Source organism: Leptonychotes weddellii, chromosome 1 (genome assembly GCF_054177405.1).
Source record: "Leptonychotes weddellii isolate Sample4059 chromosome 1, ASM5417740v2, whole genome shotgun sequence".
In the NCBI taxonomy this organism is placed as follows: domain Eukaryota; kingdom Metazoa; phylum Chordata; class Mammalia; order Carnivora; family Phocidae; genus Leptonychotes; species Leptonychotes weddellii.
This window is the reverse complement of record NC_138369.1, coordinates 129,781,931-129,804,782: the sequence shown is the minus strand read 5'-3', so window position 1 is coordinate 129,804,782 and position 22,852 is coordinate 129,781,931. Positions and strand designations below refer to the sequence as shown.

Here is a 22,852-nt window from a genome sequence, read left to right as displayed (position 1 = left end):
AGGCTCAGCAATTCATTCATGTCATAATATGGGGTCAAGCAAGATTTTATTTTTACAGTGACAATTAAAAAATGCATTTAAACAAACAAGTCCTCCCGACTGTTTAAAAACAATTCGATTTGGAGGGTAAGACATATTTTAAAACACACTGACTTACCAGATTTCAATTGTCAGGCTGCTGACTACTGATGTGAAAGTTTGTATTTAAAAATATCACAAGTATCTTTAACAGTGAAAATTTCAATGTGATAAGTTCCATTGCAAAGCAATTTTCACCTGAGTAGATTTTGAAATTTAATGCTCATGTATTTGGGGGGAGGTGGGGAAGGAAAGACCCACTTGTAGAAGATACTGAGTTTAGAGTTGATTCTTTCACACAGATAACCCAGGGGGTTGAAGAAACAGCTGCTGTGACCTTCCCAGGACACATGATGCCTTTCTCCTGGAAATTTGTTCTGACATTAAGAATTCTCAGTATCCATAATATTTCCATTTACCCATTCAAGCATAACAACCCAATTCATTCAGTTTTATACAACAGTGTCTATATTATGTACATGTTTAATTATCAATAGGAAATAGAAAATAAAAATTTACAGTGACTGAGAAAGGGTCAGAAAATGGGATAGGAAAAGTAATACTGTATAATCAGAATATCCTATTATCCTACCAGTTTTAATGACAGGGTTTTTTCCTTTATTAGTTGAAATACAAAGAAGGCATAGGGGATCCCAGGAAAATAACACTATGTATCAGAAAATTCAACGTGCTCCACCATCAGAATTTCCATCACACATTTAATTTCTTCTGTACAATTTTTATAAACGTGTTTTTCTTTTCAAAATCATCAGATTTCCAGATTAAATTCAGCACTACACAGTATGCCCTTGAAGTAAAATGAGGTTACCTGCTTTATTTGGATACCAAGTTCCCTTCCAGACAGCATTAAAATAAAGACAAGACTACACAGATAAAATCCAGTATAATTCAAATCCAACAATGAAAAATTTCCCCCATATTGTTGCAAAATTCGTTCTACTGAAATGCTTTGCTACAATAATAAAAAGCATACATTACATATAAAAGATACCAGTGTACTAAAAAGTGACAGAAGTGGACTAGCAAATCCTTCAAAGCACATTATTATATAAATGACTAGCATTTAAAAACATTTCTCCTATAAAATGTAGGTCATATACATTTATAAATTGGCGGTTTTATTTCTAAAGCAGTGATGTGTGTGTTCAAATAGCTGTTCTGTACAGTATAATATCTACTCAATTCAAACTACAATAGGTTTGTCTTTCTTTGTATTGAAGTTGAATAAATTCATCTGATCAGCTGAGAAATCAAGCTTGAAAAATAAGTATCTAAAAATCAAAGTAGAAAGTAGTTTAGAATTATTGAAATGTAGCTATGAAATATGAAGAGAACTATTTCACAATGGAGCTGAAGTCACCTCAAAACTTAATGGGCTTGAATCTAAAACAGAAACAAATATTAAAATCCAAAGCAAACCACAAAGTTAGGTAGCAGTACAGAAGCAGGAAAAGAAACAAAACAAAACAACACACCCCCTTCCTTCAGTGTGATGGGCACTAAGTTTTGCGGTCTTCCTCCATCTTGCAGAAGAGTGGTAAGGCCATTCAATGCTTAGTGAAAGTGAGTACAGATGAAGTCAGATTTAGCCTGTCTCCCCTGCAACTTCAATTATGCTGTGTAAACAGTGTTATGTTCCAATAGGAGGAACAATGGAATTTGCTTATAAAAACTGATTAAAGATAATCATTATTAAATGAAATAAGGATAAGAACTCTGAAATGTTTTTAGAACTTTCCTGATGCTACTTGTAAAGTTAGCACTGCTATGTATTATTGCTTACATACAGTACAACATCATATGCCTTCTAACATAAAGCAGTTATGATTTGTTTGTACATATTTACAGATTCTTAAAAACAAGCTGTAAAAACATTACATACTTTCAGACAATACAAATTAGCACATTGGTACTCACTTCAAAACAAATGGAATGCATAACATTAATAAACATCATAAAGGAAGACTCACATAAAAGTCCTTGATTGTCAAGACACGTTTATATATAAACTCTAACTGTGCAGAATTAAAGATTCAATCATAGGTACATCCTTATTTGATGAACCGTATTTACAGCATGGTATTGCATAAAAAAATAAAATAATGTTTACAGGGTTTTACTTTTTTATCCATTGGATTAAAGAAAGCAACAAACACAACAAGAAATGTTTGTCTGCTTTAGTTTTGTTTCCTACCAAAGTTTAAGTGAAAAAAGGAAACATACGGTTTTATTTGCAGAATATAGCAAAAACAACTGGAAAATTATTTCCCTGAAATAAAGCAATTTGAAACGGAAAAGGTTTAAATTAAATTGCAGTGTCAAAAAGTTTCTCATTGATTATAATAGTGCTTCTTCAAGTAATTATACTGTGAAAAAACAAGTTCTAGTTTAAGATGTTCTATGTCTAAGAAATGTAGTACTACAGTAATGCCTACTTTTAAAGTTTCCCGGCTTTTTTTTTTTTTTTTTTTTTTTTTAAACAGCCCTTTAAAAACTCAAATTGATAAAATGAAGGAAGTGGCAAAAGATCTAATCTAGCTGGCACTTTGCAAGTTTCTCTCCCCTGTGGAAATGAAAGCCTACCCTGAGCACAAGACCTTTTTTGCCTCTCAGCAAGGGAAAATTACCCGACCACTGATAGTCCTTAGCCAGAGCTAAAAGGATGGGTTTCTACGGTATCAAGTAGAAGATCTGCAAGTAGATCCAAAAGATTTAAGAGCCACTCAAATATTCCGAACCAAATGAAATATGTGTACAATGTTAAAAAAAAAAAAAAAAAAGGCTTTTAGAAGATGTTCAACAGGTATTACCTCATCTAACATAATCTGTTTCCAATCTTCAAACGTGAGAGTAGGTCCTAAGTGAAAAAAGCATACCTTACTCACAAAGACCAAAAAGTTCAACGGTATAAGAGCATATTTTAATAGAACAATTTGCTCACTGAGAGAAATGAGAAACACAAATTGCAAAAGGGTATCTCATATCCTCAATATTCCGATCTACAGTAGCACAAAAGGCTACTTACTTTTACTATTAATGCCCGGATAGAAATGAAGTAACTTTCTACACCCAAGTGGGGAAACCCAAACTGCTGAGATGTTTATCATATGATGATAATACAAGGTAACTCTGGTAGGCATTTAGAATTTCACAGTTAAGAGAGCGATGAGTACTAAACTTAAATGGTGAGTCAGTAAGTTATGCTAAAGTATCACTTTTCTCAAAAATGCTTACAATGTGGTAGAAAAGTCTGCCATTATGTAGATTTAAAGAAATGTGTTGAAGACAGGAATGCAACACCTGAATTTCTGCTTGCATAACTACCATTTGCAAAGGCCTTCCTTCCTTAGCTTACCCTAACTGCTCAGCAGTAGAGTCCCATTCTAAAAACTGTGCCGGTGATGTTAAAACAAACAAACTGTATACTGTACCAAGAACTACATCAAAGCTGTTAATAGAACAAAATTTTTGATCAGGCTCAAAATAAAAAACCAACTCAGGAAATAAATGCCTATTATCAAATAGTAGTATGAGAAAAATACAAATGCCTGTATAGGATGAGCACAGTTCCATCTTTAACATCTCACTTGAACAAAGCCTTCTTGCAATTGTGTGATGTGTAACACAACACACACCATTCTTAAAAGTCAATAATGGCAGAACTTAAATATCTACTTCAAAGAAGTCTAAAATTCTTGAAAAATCTGGCAGCAAAGAAAGCTGTCAAATAGGAAAATTAATATTTCAAGCAAAGCTTAATAACCAAAGTACAGAGAAACCACATTAAACATAATTTATACTCATTATCATAAAACACCAAAATATTCAAAATAAATGTAAAAGATGTTAAGGGTGGATATTTTCTTTGTTCCCTTTCTTTATGAGAACACTCTTCGGATAACATTAAATAAAAGAAAAAATAATTTAAACGTATAACATTCTATACTGAAATAAAGACTGCAGATCTATAGGGCCAATATAAAAGTTAAAGTGGAAATTAGCAACAGTAAAGTTTTACCTTCCAAGGATATTAATTTTAGATTATCACTGGTGCTACATCAGAATGTGCATTGTGACAAAGTTGTTGGAAATTAAAATAAAAAGTTGGAACAAATTAAAGAGCACAGTAATATCAATAGAACTAATGTTATTTTCCAAAAATTAAAACTGTCCATGTGTAACTCAAACCGTCATTTTTTAGAAAAGTATATATACGTGTTTATATAAAAGCACTATTTATTGTACCATGCTGTATTATTTTAAGACAAAGTATAAAAAAAAAAACATTCGTGGTATAAGGATAAAGTCTGTAGTTTATTTAGATTTTGAAATGCAACAAAAAGTTTCCGATCACTCATCTAGCTGAAAAAGAAATTGTAGTTACTAGAATTAGTAAACACTTTTGGTTTGTAAAATTGTAATGAGCAGTGTTCATTAAAAAGTAATTCAAGATAAAATAAGCAATTAAAATGCCCATTTCTTTAGTTTCTCTGGATACTGTTTAATTATCCAATCTATCAAGATTCTAGAAAGAGAAGGATTAAACCAGGTTTTACAGTTCCAAAGATACCCAATTTCCTTTTATTGCCAAAAATTAAAATAGTCAATTATGAGATGATTATGACACAACCATATCAAACCTAAAAATCTAATTTTTTTTTTTTACTTTGAGAAATCAAAAATACCAAATAGATTCTAAGTGCTCTATGTTAACTGAAGTGTATATGTAAAGTAAAATACAATTAAGCTTTAAAACGTGGAATATACATTTTGTGTAAGCATTATGTTCTTGGGAATGTAATCTACAGAATATCTTTTTACTAAAACTTCAAAACCTTGATACCTGCACATGAAAAATCATAAAAAATATCTAAGTACAACTGTACAAAGAAACTGACACCAATATGCATACTTCCATAGAGAAGTGAATGCTTCAACAGTTACGTATTTTGGTAAAAGTTTTGAAAGTATGCATATTTTAAAAGTAATTAGGCCTTTAAATAGTGGAGTCTTAGACTATCAGATTTTTATTACTTTTTTTCTCAAAAAAAAAAAAAAACATGTCAATATAATGCAAAATGAAAATCAAGGGTATATGGCATATCATTCTTTTTAAAAGGTGGTTTCTTGGTTTCTTTTTTCCCCCCTATAGGACACACTAATTTATTTAAGCCATAATCTCTTGACATTTAAACTTTTAAGTTCACTCTGTCTGTAAAGTATACTCAGATTCCCTGCTGAAGTGCAATGACTATGCTGAAAAACTTAGAAACAGTATGAGTAAATTTCACACAATTACTAATCTCCTCAGAATGTACAACGTTATCGGTTAGGAAACGAGTGTGCGAAAGTCTTTTTTCCTTTTAAACTCGGTGTAGGTGGAATAGCAAGTTTCTGTTCTAAAACAAGTAATGCATTGCTTCTATAAAGGTGACAACATGTAAGGCAGTTCAAAGAATGCTGACTAACCAAACAAAATGCAGTTATTGGATTATCGTGCTATTCCTATCAGCTTAACTTGTTATAACGCATTGCTCTTAAGTCTGTACAGCACTCCATTTTACACAGAGTAACCCCACTCTTGATCAATCTGTTCTAAAGTGCCAGTATTATTTACACATCTGCTTAGCCGAACGTCTGGCTGGTTGTGGCGTCAGGTGAAGACGTCATCCCAGCTCTGTTATCATTTACATTCACCAAGGGGAATTCTGGAAATTCAGCACTTGTCCCTGGTCCCCGGAGGTTCACCTGTCCGTTGGCAGTGCTAAACTGAGTAGCTATTCCAGCTCTTGATCCATGATACGGAGCACGGAAGGGCTGTTCGAAGGAGCTCATTTGGTAAGCTTGGTGGACAGGCTGAGCCTCAGCTTTTTTCTGAGAAGTCACTTGATCCAAAAAGTCCTGTGTTGACGTGGCAGAAGCATGGTTTGTCTCATCACCTGAAAAGGGAAACGAGTGCTGTGAATCACCAACTATTAGTCCAAAGTGGGACTTATCTGGAGTTGTTCTTAGTGGAGAATTCATTCCTGATCGAAAGCTGTTGATGGGCATGGCTGCATAGACTTGCTTGTCTATGGAAGAGAATGCTGGCTGATTTGGAAGGGTCTGGTTATCAGTCACAAAGTTAAGGCTCGGGCTATTCAAATAGGCATCATTTTGGCTAGTTCTGTCCAAAGCCTGCTGCAGAAACTTTGAGTATTCCTGCAACATGTTGGCTTTATCTGATGAGGATGCTTGGGAGCTTGATCCAACATTCTCTGCCTGGGTGACCTCGGGTACTTCTGAAGAATTTATTGATATGCTAGAAGTCACCTCAGTGTCCGCAACACTGAATGATATCTCATGCTGTCCATTAGCTTTATGGGAGTAATGATCCAAGAGAGTCTGCAGTACCTCATCTGGAATAACATTTTTGTCGTGGTTACTCTTAATCTCCACATTCAATGCCTGTGAATCTAGTATGGACGCTGTGGTACTTTCATCAATGACACTTGCCACAGCCGCTTGTGTCACGGAAGGCTGAGAAGCTATGGTACCCACATTCAGCGCATATTCCCTACTATTGTTACTTGCTGCTTGAAGATACCGCTTCTTCTTCAAAAACTGCATGGCATCATCATAATTAGTGCTACTGTGCACAGGTTTACTGGGCCCCTCCTGCAAATTATCAACCTGATCGATGTCAGCATTGCCTTCTGAGTCCAGTAAAGCTTGTTTATCCACAAGTTCAAAAGCATACTTTGAAACTTTGCTCTCTTCATATGTGGATAAAGGCGAAATTGTTTGATTTTGCTCCAGTGGCTGTTTCAGACTTCTCTTACTGTTAATTTTTTTGAGAACCAGCTTAGGTGGATGTATTTCTCCTGATGCATCTTCTAAATGCGATCCCCCAACTGACGAATGTGGCATTTCAACAGCATACTCCGCTACCATATACTCATCTTTTACTTTAGTACTTGAAGAATAAAGAGGCAAGTAATCATTTTTGTCTTTCTTCAGGTCAGATTTGTCCAAAGCACTCTCTTTGTCCATCCCAGATGATTTTTTCTCAGTTTTCTGCCTTTTCTTTTTTGGCAGTGAGCTATCTTTTGGTGATGTAGAAAAGCCAGAATCTTCCTCAGATGTCAGAAGGCCACCTTTGATGGCACATCTGTTTAGTTTTTTGTCATGATTTTCATGGCACATACGTTTATGTTTCAATACACGATCTGTTCTGGAAAAATACTGTCAAATTCAGATTTTGGCAGTCAGTTTTTTGTTTTAGTTTGTGTTTTTTCGTCAAGCAAGAAAAGAAAAGAAAAAAGGAATTAATATAAAGACAGATAGAAGTATAATAATATAAGCAATTCCATACTAATTTGTTGAGCCAGATGTCTATTGTAAGTCTAATCAGCAGCAGCTGGGAGTTCTTCAAACAGTTCTAGTAACATTTTCTAATTTAGTTTAATAGAATTATCTTATAATTTAATTAGAAGAATTTCAATGTCCATCATACTGCAACAAAGTGATTTAAAAAAAAAAAAAAAAACCCCAAAACAAACATTTCAAACCACCCCTTACCTGTAAACAGTATTCACACTGGTAAGGTTTTTCTCCACTATGAGTTCTCTTATGCCTTTCCATGTGATATTTTTGTATGAATCTCATACCACATTCATCACAACGAAATGGTTTTTCACCTAGTACATGATACAGAAAGTTTAAAACAAAACAAATATTGTAAAATAATGAATTACTTTACAAGAACCTCTACATAAATGGCTCTTAAAAACTGTCATACTTTGCTCTTTTTAATAATGATAAAAACTCTGCTCCTATATTAAATATAACTTCCAATTTAATTTGCAAAAAATATTTTGCTCTACAAAAATAAAAGATTGGCATATGCCATTGGAAAGAAAAGGGTGAAGGCAGGCATACTCAATTTCCCTACCTTTCTATTATGTGTGTACGTAACATACTCTTTCCAATCCAAGGAGACCAGGAGTACCAGGAACTTACAGCAATGTGAACCTGTTTCAGTAGAGTAGCTGATGCTTTTTATCTTTTTTATTCAGTCATACCAAATAATACTTTGAGAAAAGTTTTTGAAAAAAGAAAATGTTACCCATATATAGTCCAACACAATTCCTGGGTACACCTTTTCAATTCTTCACTTCTTTTCAACAAATATTTGTGGTTAAATGAAATCTGAATCCTAGGAAATATTCTTAAAAATCTAATTTATTAAAACATAAAAAGAACTTAAATTAGAGACTAAGTTTCAAAAGGTTTGTTTATACTGATCCTTTTTCTCAACTCAAACCAGCACTTCTCATGTCCTTTTGGGGAATGAATCAAACTGAGTACTGCTAATCAGACACACAACTCCTGCCCGATCCCCTCCATTTTATTTTTAAAAGTTTCATAAGGACTGATTAGCTATAAGGAACCATTACTGTGGAGATCTAAAATAGTTTTTACTGATAAAACCACAGTAAACAGAAGGGTGTGACAGTAAGTTATCTTGAATAATACTTTTTTGGGAAGCTACTGTTACATACATTCAACAAAATCTTACTGAATACTTGCCCTCTACCCATAACCCTGCTGTAGAGATTAAAAGTGTAAGATTCGTTACTTGGCTTCAAAGAGCTTATAATGTTATTGGGAAAACAAGATACACACATTATAAAGAGACAACTAATAAAACTATGTCCAGCTCTGGTTTACCTGTACAACATTAGATCTCACTACCTCTCTTCTTAAAACTTTTCTTCCAGGCAAATCAATATACCTACCATCTTGTGCTTTTCTACCTCTGCCGCAGATTCACACTGCTCCTTCAGTCAAGAATGCCCACCTAGGGGCACCTGGGTGACTCAGTCGGTTGAGCATCCGACTCTTGATTTCGGCTCAGGTCATGATCTCAGGGCCGTGGGATCGAGCCCCACTACGGGCTCCGTGCTCAATGCGGAGTCCGCTTGAGATTCTCTCTCCTCTCCCTCTGCCCACCCCTCCCCACCCCCCAATAAACTCTCTAAAAGAAATAAATAAAATTAAAAAAAGAAAATGCCCACCTCTTTGTGTTCAAGGTGCCACATTTCCTTCAAGTCCCAACCCATATCCTCTGGGATCCTTTGCCCTACTCTTCCAGGGGAAAAGTATCGTTTCTAAATTTCCACAGAACTTCATCTGAGCCTCTTCTATAGCACTCATTACTATCACTGTCATCTCAATAATTATTTTGTACATCTCTATTCAACTAGATCACATTTCTTTTGGTCCGAATCTGAGTCAAAATTATCTTTACATAGTTCAAAATACTTTGTACAATTTTTAAATGCCAAATGAATGGCATAAATGATTATTACAGTGGATTATTACTGGGAAAAATGTTACTGAGCTGGTATGATTTGGAAAAGCTTCTTGCAAGTGTTAGAATTTAAAGTGAATACACTTTTAAAGAGACTGTGTATGTGATTAAAGCCAAAGAAAGAAAATGTAGTGGAAAATAACAAAGAAACTAAGAATTTAGTTACTATAAAATGTCCAGGAGAAATGGTGCCTGAGAATTTAATTTGGTGACAATTACTTGAAACTTTCAAGAATGTAACTTGTTTAAAAAAAAAAAAAAATGACTTCTGTAATTGCTATGGAGTTATCAAATTTTAGGGCTAAAAGAACCACAGAGACCCCAAAGGCTGATGTTGGTGTGGCAAATGGCTCTAAGCATCCACCTAGATTTCAGGACAGAATAGTTCCACGTCTGTATACTGGGGTTTTAAGTAAGAACTCCAAGCGTTCAGAGGCTAGAATGAGAGCTTAACATAATTAATCAAGACCAATTCACTTATTTCACAAAAAAATACTGAAGTCCAGAAGAGTTAAGGCACTTGGCCAAAGGGTTAGTAAGTGAATAACTAATGAAGCAATGGAAGCTGGTAAAGAAAACCACTATTTTTTTTTCTGTTTAGAATGCAACTTTCTTTTTCTTTTCTTTTCTTTTTTTAAGACCACTTATTAAGAAATTTGGGGAGTGAAAGAAATGAAGAAAAGGAGATGAGAAGTAATAATTAGGAGGCAATCCATTCAAGAGAGCAAGTATTGATAAGGATGGGGAAACTGATTTATCTGAAGCCAGAAAGGAAGGAGCCAGTGAAGAAGAGAAATTAAATACTAGATTAAACTGAAATATTATGGTTAATAATCAAAAGAACAAGATCTCAGAGGACCTAAGATGAAAAGGGAGAGTACAGGTTATATTTTAGAAAAAAGTAAATAATACTTCCATATTTTGAAATAGAGAATGTAGATGATAGAGCTTATCAAGGTCAGAAGTTACAGTCATTTCTCAAAAGTAGTATAGGATAGAGGAGAAAATTAGTGAACTGATTAGAATTCAATTAATTCTGCATAATATTCATGGACTAGTAAACTCAGTATTGTTTAAGATGGTTCATACTCTCCAAGTAGATCTATAGATTTCAAAGCAGAAATTGAGAACCTAATCCTAAAATTCACTTGGAAATGCAAGGGATACAGAATAGCCAAAACAATCTTGAAAAAGAAAAACTAAGACTCACACTTCCTAATTTCAAAACCTACCCACAAAGCTACAGTAATTAGTAAGATAGGCGGTAATGGCATAAGGATAGACATATATATCAAAGAACAGAACTGAGAGTTCAGAAATAAACCTTTACATTTATGGTCAACTGATTTTCAACATAGGTGCCGATACACTTCAATGGGGGAAAAATACTCTTTTCAACAATGATGCTGGGGCAAATTTGACACCCACATGTAAAAGAACAGAGTTGGACCCCCTACACCTCAACCATATACAAAACTTAACTCAAAATAGATCATAGGCCTAAATGTGAGAACTAAAACTATAAAACATTTAGAAGCAAGCATAGAAATATCCTGACCCTGGATTAGGCAATGATTTCTTAGACATGACACCAAAAGTCCAACCAACCAAACAAAAAATACAATGTAGTTCATAAAAATTAAAAACGTTTGTTCTTTGAGCACCTGGGTGGCTCAGTTGGTTAAGCAACTGTCTTTGGCTCGGGTCATGATCCCGGGGTCCTGGGATTGAGTCCCACATCGGGCTCCCCCTGCTCTGCGGGGAGGCTGCTTCTCCTCTGCCTCTGCCTGCCACTCCCCCTGCTTGTGCTCTCTCTGTCAAACAAATAAATAAAATCTTAAAAAAAAAACACCATCAAGAAAGTAAAAAGGAAGAAAGGTAGCTGCTGTGGGAAATAGTCTGGCAGCTCCTCAAAATGTTAAACATAGAATTACTACTATATGACCCAACAATTCTACTCCTATGTACATACTCAAGAGAAAACAGGGCCTCACTCAAACAGGTACTTGTACCCCAATGCTCACAGAAGCAGTATTCACAACACCCAAAAGATGGAAACAACCCAGTGTCCATCAGCAGATGAATGCATAAATAAAATGTGATATATACATACAATGATATATTATTCAGTCATAAAAATTCTGATACATGCTACAATATGGATAAGCCTTGAAGAAATTATGCTAAATGAAAGCAGCCAGACATGAAAAGGACAAATACTGAATGATTCCACTTAGATGAGGTACCTGGAGCAGGCAAATTCAGAGAGATAAAAGTAGAATAGAGGTTACCGGAGACTGGGAGAGGGAGGAAAGGAGTTACACTGTTTAATGGTTAGAGGTTTTACTTGGTCACACAATACTGTAAATGCACTTCGTGCCACTAAATTCTATGCTTAAACATGATGAAAATGATAAACTTCCATGTTATTTTTTTTTTTAAGTGAAAAGATAGCCTAGGGAATGGGGTAAATTATTTGCAAATTATATATCTGACAAGGTATGTACATCCAGTTTATGAAATGAACACTTACAACTCAACAGTTAAAGAGACAAATAATCTAAGAATAGGCAATGGATCTGAATAGACATTTCTCTGAAGATATGCAAATAGCCAATAAGTACATGAAAAGATGCTCAACATTATTACTCATTAGGGTAACGCAAATCAAGACCACAATGAGATACCACTTCACACCCAGTAAGATAGTTAAAATAAAAAAGACAATCACAAATGTTATAGCATGGATGTAGAGAATCTGCCCATATTTTCAAGACCCATTTGCGGTTTCATCTTTTACATTAAATCTGACACATTTTGGGTTCATCCTGAGGTCCAGATGACTATCAGTTTTCCCAACACCATTTACTGAGAAGTTCTACTTTTTGTGATCACGTCTTCATCAAAATCATATGCTAATAATTTCCATGGGTCTATTTCTAGACCTTCAATTCTATTCTATTCCACTGGTCTGACTATCATAAGCCAGAATGAAAACGTTTTATGACTTTATTATACACTTTATCATCTGGTAGAGCTAATCCCCATCATTGCTCTTCTAGTTTGTTTTGTTTGCCCACTTTCCATATTATTTCAGAATTATCTTGTCTAGTATTTGGGGTGGGGGAAAGGGAGCGCTGCCTGAAATGTTTATGTTAACTTACAAAAAAGATATCCTTTATGATGCTGACCATTCTCACCAAAAAAGGGAGGGGGACATGCCCTCCTCCCAATTACCCAAATTTGGTTTCTTGTCCTCAACAGTGTTTTAATGATTTCTTCATATGGGATTTTCCATATTTCTTGTTGTTGATACTATAAATAAGGTGTTCTCTTCTATCTTCTACTGTGGGTGTATACAAAGTATATGGTTTTCTACTTTACTAAATTTATTAGTTTGCAATAATTTTTCAGTTGACTCTCATGGATTTTTCAAGTATAAAATAATGTTGGTTGCAAAGATAGTTTTTCTGCCTGTAATATTTTTGTGTATTTTTGCTGGCTACTATTCTCAAACATTATATTAAAAAGTAGTGATAATGTGCTCTATATCTTATTCCTGACTTTGGTACTTTGGTTTTTTTTTTTTTTTTTGAATGAAAACAAAAAATAAAATGACTGATACGTATTTCACTAAGAAAAATAAACACTTAAATGAAATTTCTTTAGAAGAAAATCCCTTTATTGTTTTTCCCCTTGAGGGCCAGGGCCCCTCTACTAAAAAGAAAACCTATATAGCATTTGAGTGATTTTAAGATTAAGAGGAAAAGCTTACTTGAAAAATAACAAGAAGTTTGTAAATACTACTTAAAATTCAGGAAAGCAGTAACATGGGGAGGAAAAAACAAGGTGTTCCACTAATGGTAATCTCTAATACCCAAGAAGCCTGGGTTTCTCTTCTGTTACCCACTGAGACCACAAATTCTTCCTACTGTGATGTTTCTCCCTAGTAATTTTAACACTGTTCACATTGAGCTACTTACAGGTAAGAATTCTTACTCTAATATATGGGTAATTACTGTGGCAAATTATATACAAGTGATAAGGACATAGTCTTTATGCATAAACTAGCCCACTATGGCTTGATATATTAATCTGAATGTTAGCAGTTTCAACTATGCTGCTTCCTCTTCAAATATTCCAATCTGGCTTTTGCACTTACTTCATCAAAATGGTACTTGCACATCACATCTTGCAAATCTTTTCAGTTACCTTAGTAGACCTCTCAACAGCATTCAACTCAAGTGATCCCTTTCTTTTTTTTTTTTTTAAACTCATTTTCCCCTTAACTTCTATGGCAGCCATGCTCCTGCAGCTTCTCCGACTATTCCTTCTTGGTGCTCTTCCCAGCTCACCTTCCTCCCTCCAACCATGGTATGTTTTAGTTCTTCAAGGCTTCTTAAGTTTTTTGCTTTTTCTTTCTTTTCCTTGGCAAGAGGGGAAACTCATCTACTTCCATAGCTTTAATTATACTCAAATCTGACCTCCAAATCCACACATCCAAGCTGTGTACTGAACAAACAATCCACTTCAATAACACTTGGGGATCTCAGATAAATCATACCCCACACTAAACCTGTGATCTTCAACCCCCAGCCAATCCTTCCCCAGATTTCTTATTTATAATGAATGGCACTCCTATCCATCTAGTTTCGCAACCCAGAGGCCCACACAACTTTTCTTCATCTCCTCTCCATATTCAACTAATTAAAAGGTTTCTATCTACTAAATACCTGCGAGATCTCCCTACTTCTTTCCATTTCCCACTGTCATCAATCAAATTCAAGACACTATCATACCCTGGACTAGACTATTCTATAATATCCTCCTAAAAGCAGTCTCTCTGGGATCCACCCTCGTCTCCTTACAATTCCATACCACTTCCAGATTTTGTTAATGTAAGTAAATCTAATCATCTTTAAATACTATCCCTGGCCTTCCACTGTTCTTAGAATTAAAAAAACAGAAAACACAAAAACTGGGTCCTGCCTTTCTCTCATGTCTAATCTTTCTTCACAATTCCTTCCTTTACTTTCTGAGCTCTAATCAAAGTGGCCTTCTTGCAATTCCTAGAACTATCATGTTTTTTCTCTCCTCTAGGATCATTTTCTCCTAAAATTCCTCCCCCAAACCACTTCTGTTAATGATAGTGAATTGCAAAGTGCTATATACTCTAGAAATGGTATCTACTGTTCTGATTAATCAGATGAAAGCGGCAATTATTTTAATAATGAAGTCTTCATAAAATCTAGGTCAAAAATACTTATGATAATACTTGACCTATGACAAAGTTCACACGGCCTATCTAGTAATACATACTGGACAACAGAAGGAATCATCCATCTTTAGTAAATCATAAAAAAGGGTAGGTATAACAAAATTTACAACAATAATAAGTATTACACTAACCAAAAAAGATCTGGCACTATTGTGAGAAGCATTATAAGTACTTAAAAATACAGGTTCTAAAGCCAGACCAGCTGGGTTTTAATGCTGGTCCTCAGCATTTCTTAACTGTGAGAAATTGAGCATGTTATTTAAACTCTTAAGACTTGATATTCTTATCTGTAAAGTAAAAGTATTAATAAAACATACCTCAGAACCAAACGTTAAATGAGATAACCTGTGGGAACTAATTTAAAAATGAAACCTGCTCATACACTACACTTTCATAGCTCAATAAATGTTAGTTATTAAAAATAGAAATGAAGAGGCTAATAAATAAATGATTATCATTATATTTACATATTGAGTACAGTTACAACCCACTGGCTGGACTATATATCCCAAATGTTTAAAACATCCTTAACTTAGGGGCGCCTGGGTGGCTCAGTCAGTTAAGCGTCTGCCTTCGGCTCAGGTCATGATCTCAGGGGTCCTGGGACCAAGCCCCAGATCGGGCTCCCTGCTCAAAGAAGGCCTCTGCTTCTCGCTCTCTTCCCTGCTTGTGCTCTATGTTTCTCTCAAATAAAATCTTTAAAAAATAATAAAATCACTTGTTTAAAAAAAAAAAAATCCTTAACTTAGACAATAAATTTTGGAAAAGGGAAACATGGAGGATTATTGAAATAAATACATGGGCTAGTAATCACATACTCAGTTATTTGCTTAAAACTTCAGAGAATTTAGAAAATATATCTTTGGCATACAGTCCTTCTAGGAAGTTATGAAGATCATTTATCAGTCTAAGAACGCATATACGAGCATACCTCAGAGATACTGCAGGATTCAGTTCCAGACTACCACAATAAAGCAAATATCACAATGACATGAGTCAAATGAATTTTTAAATTTCCCAGTGCATATAAAAGCTGTATTTACACTCTACTATAGCCTATCAAGTGTGCAATAACATTGTGCCTAAAAAAAGCACATCCCTTAATTTAAAAACATATTACTGCTAAAAAACGCTAACCATCATCTAAGCTTTCAGCAAACTGTAATCACTGATCACCATAACAAATATAATAATGAGAAAGTCTGAAATACTCCAAGAATTACCAAAATATGACAGGGACACGAAGTGAGCAACTGCTATTCGAAAAATGCCGCTAACAGACATGCATGATGCAGAGCTGCCTGTACTATGCCGGAAACTATATTCTATAGGAAATAATCTGAGACTAAACTACAACCAATGAAGTGTAAATTAGGTCATTACATAAAAACTGTGAAGCTGCCACAGTAGCATGAAGACATGTCAGTTAAATCAAACTGACAAAAAGAAAAACAAAAACCAGAAGTCTTAAGTTAACTAACGGAAAAAGTAATTTTTCTTAGTAGCAAAGTTTTAAAACCAACCTTTGCAGTAGAATAGAATGGCTTTCTTTCCCTAGAATGGAGGTCAGGGAGAAACTTCAACTCCTGCCATTTTCAACTTCAGAAACTGACAGGGGTGCATGAGTGGCTCAGTCGGTTAAGCTTAAGCATCGGACTACTGTTGATTTCAGCTCAGATCACGATCTCAGGGTCGTGAGAACATGGAGCCTGCTTAAGATTCTCTCCCTCCCTCAGCCTGCCCACCCCCCCAACTGCTACCCCACAACTCTGCTCTTGCGCTCTCTCTTTAAAAAAAAAAAAGAAAGAAAGAAACATTATCAATGTTTGCCCTTTTAAAAAAATAACAAGTTGGGGTCATCACCTTCCCCCACAAAAGAAAATTAAGAAAAAGTTCTTTCATCTCCTCTAGGCTTCTTTTCTTTTGCGGAGCTATGAAATTATACATTTGCACTATAATTTTTTAAGTCTAGTTCCCTAAGATGAAACAGCAAATGACAGGTGGGGAGCTGTTTTTTGACTTAAGTTTTAGACTTCTGCCTTATTAAGTAGACAACACTGAAAAATAATCAATCACCTCCAGTAAGAGCAACATCCCAGGCAGACCCGATTCACAATTTTAAAGATTTAAGTACGAGTTGGTCTAGGAATCATGAGAAAAACAAACAAACACTGTCCTAATTCTAAAAATAAACAACACAATACAATTATGGCAATTTCCACACCTTATTTTTCTATCAGTTGTATACTGTGCATCCAATACACAGCTTGTAATAATATCTAAGCATATTAGAACTAAGTAATTGATGTCCCAATGATGACATGTAGGCAGTACAAAATCAAAATTAAAATACCAAAAGGAAATTTAAGTTAGAATCTCAAAATGTGGGGTGCCTGGGTGCCACAGTCAGTTAAGCATCTGACTCTTGGTTTCAGCTCAGGTCATGATCTCAGGGTCCTTGGATTGAGCCCTGTGTCAGCCTCCGCACTCAGTGCGGAGTCTGCTTGAGATTCTCTCTCCCTCTGCCCCTCCTGTTCATGCTCTCCCTCGAAAATAGATAAATCTTAAAAAAAAAAAAAAATCTAAAAACGTAAAATAGATTTTAAACAACAGTGAGCTAAGTAAACACTACCTTAACTTTGTAAACACGTTAATCTGATTTTGAACTTAATATAAACCCCCATTTTCCAGCTACCTCCTGAAAACAAGTGCTCTAGAATAAAAGATCAACAATGAAGATTACATTAAACACATAAGAGGTTACCACCAAATCAACTGACTCTACATTGAATCCCATATACTGCACTGCATAAAAAGAAAGAAACCTATCATCAGCTTATTTTCTTTCTTATTTATGGTATTATCTTCATATAAGACTGGACAAATGCCCATCAGCTTTCTTCCCTTTTAAAAAAAAAAATTAACTATGGTATCAAAAGATGAAGAACCATTCTCTCAAAAATATACTTTTTTCAGGACGCCTGGGTGGGTCAGTTGGTTGAGTGTCTGCCTTCGGCCCAGGTCATCATCCCAGGGTCCTGGAATCCAGCCCCGCATCGGGCTCCTTGCTCAGCAGGAAGCCTGCTGCTCCCTCTCCCTCTGCTGCTCGCCCTGCTTGTGCTCTCTCGCTCATTCTCTCCTTCTCTCTCTGAAATAAAATCTTTAAAAATATATATATATATATATATACTTTTTTCATCACTAAAATCTGTTTTCCTAATCTGAGCCCTAATCAGGGTCTTTTGACTTTTCGCCCACCCTTACGATTGTCTCTTATTCTGTTGCAATAAAATGATTTGCCTTTTCATATTAACTGCAACCTACACTTTTATTTCATCTACAATGCATTTGAGAAATACGGTATAGGTGCTCTCTAACGTGGGCAAGGAGCATAAACAGAACTTTTAAGCAAAAACCCAGATATAGTGTGACTCAGAATTAGTGAAATTTCAAGCAGCTATCTTTTCTGATTTCAGCCATCAATTAAATAAAGACAACAAACAAGCACCACAATTCTAGGAACATAGCATGAAGTAGTCTGTCTCAAGTACTCTATTATTTTTTTAAGTGTCATCTTAAATGCATTCCAATCTAGAACACCTGTCTTATTTATGTATTCAGTCTTAACATTTTATTGAGCACCTACTATGTGCCAAACACTTGCTGGGCACTCTTACACTTAAATCAACTCTATTCTTGTCAATTAAGTACATTATCCCCATTTGCCAGGCTAGGAAACTTTTGCCCAAAGTCACAGTACTAATAAATCAGGCCTAGGAACAAACCCTGGTGGCATTCTTTCAACTCCAGAAAAGCCATCTCAGCAACAAATACATCTGCCTCATGGTTTATCTCAAAGCAATCCCAAACTGTGGACCAATAATAATATAGCAAGTTGCACCCCAGGCTTTCATCAATTCATTTAGCAAGTACTAAGTGTCTGTCAGTGTCAGGAAACTACAGGAAAAGAACAGGAGTTGGAACCTAGGTTTTCTTGTTGTTTTTTTTCCACACTATTTGGCTATTTGGTAAGTTTTTACAAAGGAATACACCTCTGAAAGCATCACCACAATCAAGACAATGAATTCATCTAAAACCACAAAGTTTCCTGCTACTCTGTATAATCCCTTCCTCTCACCCTTCTTTGTCATTCCATTACTCCTTCTCAGGCAACCGAGTATCTGCTGTCTGTCCCTATAGTTTATGTTAATTATTATTATATTTTCAAACATACACAAAAAGTAGAGAAGAATATAAAGAGGACTTATGTACCCATCCCTCAGCTTTAATAATTACCAACACCCAGTCGATTTTATCTAACTCTTCCCATTATTTTTTTCTTCCTTCCTTTCTTATTTTCAGCAAGCAAACTTTTTACCGGAGTATAAAAGTCACAGAGAAAGTAATCATAATCAAAGCTCACTGAATTTTCACAAAGTCCACTGACTCATTTAACCAGTATCCATAATCAAGAAATAGAACATTACTAGCATTTTCTAAGCACCTCATGAAGCCTCACCTGGTCACCAAACTCTCAAAAGATAACCACTATCTAGACTCCTAACACCAAAGATTAGTTTTTGCCTTTTAATAAACTGTAATGGAAATCTTAAAGCATACAACAAAGTACTCAGAAGATACCCTAATCATATTCTTTTTTTTTTTTTTTCACGTATTTTGACAGAGAGAGACACAGCGAGAGAGGGAACACAAGCAGGGGGAGTGGGGCCGGGAGCAGCAGGCTTCCCACGGAGCAGGGAGCCCGATGCGGGGCTCGATCCCAGGACCAAAGGCAGACACTTAACAACTGAGCCACCCAGGCACCCGCCTAATCATATTCTAAAAACAGAATAAATGAGATGTGATATACCTACACAAAAGCATACAAATATATAAATTCAGTTTAATGAATTTTCTCAAGGTGAACACACCTGTGTAAATAGCAACTCACCCAAGAAACAGAATATTATGAGTACAGAAGCACTTCTACCCCCTCTCAATCAATAATCACTATCTTGATTCCTAGAGCATAATTCATTTTGCCTTGTTTATGAGCTTCAAATGAATGGAGTCATACAATACGTATTCTTTTGTGTCTGGCTATACTCAATGTTATGCTTTTAAGATTTATCCACAGTATCATGTTTAGTATTCCATCATAGGAGTGTACTTGGGATTTATTGATCCAATCCTTGATGGAATTTTGGGCTATTAATACCAATGCTGCTTTAACATTCTTGTACTTGCCTCGTGGTTAATATATGTACACTATATAAGCATAACACTAAGAGTGAAAATGACAGATCCTAGGGTTTGTCTATTTGCAACCTTGGCAGATAGTTTCCTAGAGTGGATGTCTCAATTTACATACTTGCCAGCAGTACATAAGAGTTCCAAGTGATCCACATCCTTGTAAGTACTTTGTACGGTGTGTATTTTTCATTTTAGCCATTCTGGGGTGTGTTCAAATGGTATCAGATTACAATCTTAAGTAATTTTCCTTATGGCTAATGAAACTGAGTACCCCTGGGACGCCTGGGTGGCTCAGTTGCTTAAGTGTCTGCCTTCGGCTCAGGTCATGATCCCAGAGTCCTGGGATCGAGTCCCGCATTGGGCTCCCTGCTCCGCGGGGAGCCTGCTTCTCCCTCTGCCTCTGTCTCTCATGAATAAATAAATAAAATCTTTAAAAAAAAAAAAAAGAAACTGAGTACCCCACCCCTTCCCTTCCCATGCTTACTAATCATCTGGATATCCTTTATGTGTGTTAAGTGACTGCTTAAGAGTTCTGCCCACTCTTCTATTAGCTTGTCTTTTCCATAATAGACTAGTAAGAATTCTGTACATGTCAGGCATAGTTTTCACTTTCTTAATGGAGTCTTTAATGAACAGAAAGTCTTAAAATTAATGTAACCCTATTTGTCTGTTTTTTCTATTATGACTAGTGCTTTCTATATCCCAGCTGAAAAAGGTTATAGCCCATGTCTTTCTTCCCCTCTCTGTGATATTTTCTAGTGATATCTTCTATTTCACTAACCTCCTCTTTCATTATCTCTATTCTTCCATTAAGCCTATCTTATATATAGTCTGTATATCAATTATTTTTTCAGTTCTAGAATTTTCGTTTTCTTTTTTTATGGACTGCTATTCTCTGGTAAAATTCTCCATCTTTTTACCTATTTTCTATACCTTTTCTATGATTTTCTTAAAACATATTAGTTACAGTGTAAAATGTAAAGTCCTGGGGCGCCTGGGTGGCTCAGTCAGTTAAGCGTCTGCCTTCAGCTCAGGTCATGATCTCAGGGTCCTGGGATCAAGTCCCACATCGGGCTCTCTGCTCAGCAGGGAGAGAGCTTGCTTTCCTTCTCCCTCTGCCTGCCACTCCGCCTGCTTGTGCTCTCTCTGTCAAATAAATAATAAAATCTTTAAAAATAAATAAAACTTAAAGTCCTTTTCAAATAACTCTTATTATCTCAGCCACCCAAGAGACTGTTTTTATTGTCTCTATTTTTCTTCTTACCTTTCTGTGATTCTGTCCTATCATTTGGTATGCACTGAATGCAAAACACTATGTATGAAAAATTGTAAAGGTTCTGGATGATGTTAATGTTAATGTCTTTTAAAGAGGGTTCACCCTTTCTTCTGAGCACTTAGTGTAGGGGCTGATAACTTAAATCCCCAAACAGGTTAGGCCAATTTGAGACGGGTTTATTTTATAGCAAGCCCAAGATTCTGGCTTTTCAAAATAAGAAATGCTTCTCTTTCCTATTTCCTGTCAACTTTCAAAAAATGTTGACAAGCAAACTGCCTGACTGCTTTAAAACTTAGTAGCAACTACAATACTTTTACAATAGTACTTCTAAAATTTTTTTATAGAATCTGTTCTAATAGTACCAAGTCCCTATGAATTTCATTATGGACTTTTAGATTTTTAGATTATTCACTGCTAATGAGGATCTTTGTTTACTGAGATTGTGCCATTTATTTAATACATAATGTGGTAACAGCACTTTAATTGCTGCAAAGCATGAATCTGACAAATTGCATTCTATATAATTAGAATAAATACAAATAAGTTACATGTTAAAAATATTTTCCAAAAGTAATTTACTTTCCATATGATGTAAATTAAATTCTTTTAGTGCTTCAGTCTGGTACTAAACACTAATGTGAAATTAGTACAGTTTAACCAGTTTTTTTAGATGACAGAGGTTATGTAAGAACACTTATATTATCTACTAGATACAAAAAGTTATTCATAATATTCTTTGAAATATATAATAAAACTTATGTTCCATATTAATAGGCAGAAAAACTAAGCCTAATATTTCTACCAGATTTTTAGTTTGGATTGCTGCATATTTCAAAAAATAACTAATGTAGATCATTACCATTTTACTTTTTATTTTATATTACACTTAGAAATATGAAGTTAATATTGTATATAAAAATGAAATTAAATGTAACATTATTTTGGAAAATACCAAGAGGTCCTTCAAGAAAACAATGATTTTTCTATTAATTCAAAAAAACAAGTTTATGGGAGAAAAAAAAACTACATATCACATATCTGAAATAAGTACATAACGAACACTCAAAACTCACAATAAGAACAAACAATCCAATTTTTTTAATGTGCAAAAGAATCAAAGAGACACTTTACCATCCCCCAAATATGTGTATTTGCACAGAGACGGCAAATAAGCACATGAAAAGATGCTCAACATGTTTGGTCCTTAATGAAGTGCAAGTTAAAACCACACCTGTTAGAATAACTAAAATAAAGAAATGTGGGGGGCGCCTGGGTGGCTCAGCTGGTTAAGCGACTGCCTTCGGCTCAGGTCACGATCTCAGGGTCCTGGGATAGAACCCCACATCGGGCTCCCTGCTCGGCGGGAAGCCTGCTTCTCCCTTTCCCACTCCGCCTGCTTGTGTTCCCTCTCTCGCTGTCTATCTCTGTGTCAAATAAATAAATAAAATCTTTAAAAAATAAAAATAAAAAAATAAAAAAAATGTGACAATGTCAAGTGCTGTCAAGGATACAGATGAAATGGAAGGCTCATAAGTTACTATAAAAGACAAAATGGTATAAAAGTTAAACATACACTTACGATATGATCCAC

The 22,852-nt window shown here is 35.2% G+C and overlaps 1 protein-coding gene across 4 annotated transcripts in view; it reads right to left on the bottom strand.

Annotated features, from left to right (window-relative positions):
- Positions 1-777: 777 nt before the first annotated feature.
- ZNF148 (zinc finger protein 148) overlaps positions 778-22,852 on the bottom strand; it is a 121,288-nt gene continuing 99,213 nt past the window's right edge. For all 4 annotated transcript variants that reach the window (XM_081832492.1, XM_006738410.3, XM_081832502.1 and 1 more), the window contains 2 exons: positions 7,660-7,778; positions 778-7,323 (listed from right to left, as the gene is read on the bottom strand). In XM_081832492.1, coding sequence (XP_081688618.1) covers positions 5,725-7,323; positions 7,660-7,778 — 1,718 coding nt within the window. In that variant the 3' untranslated portion in view covers positions 778-5,724. The remainder of the gene's footprint in view (positions 7,324-7,659; positions 7,779-22,852) is intronic.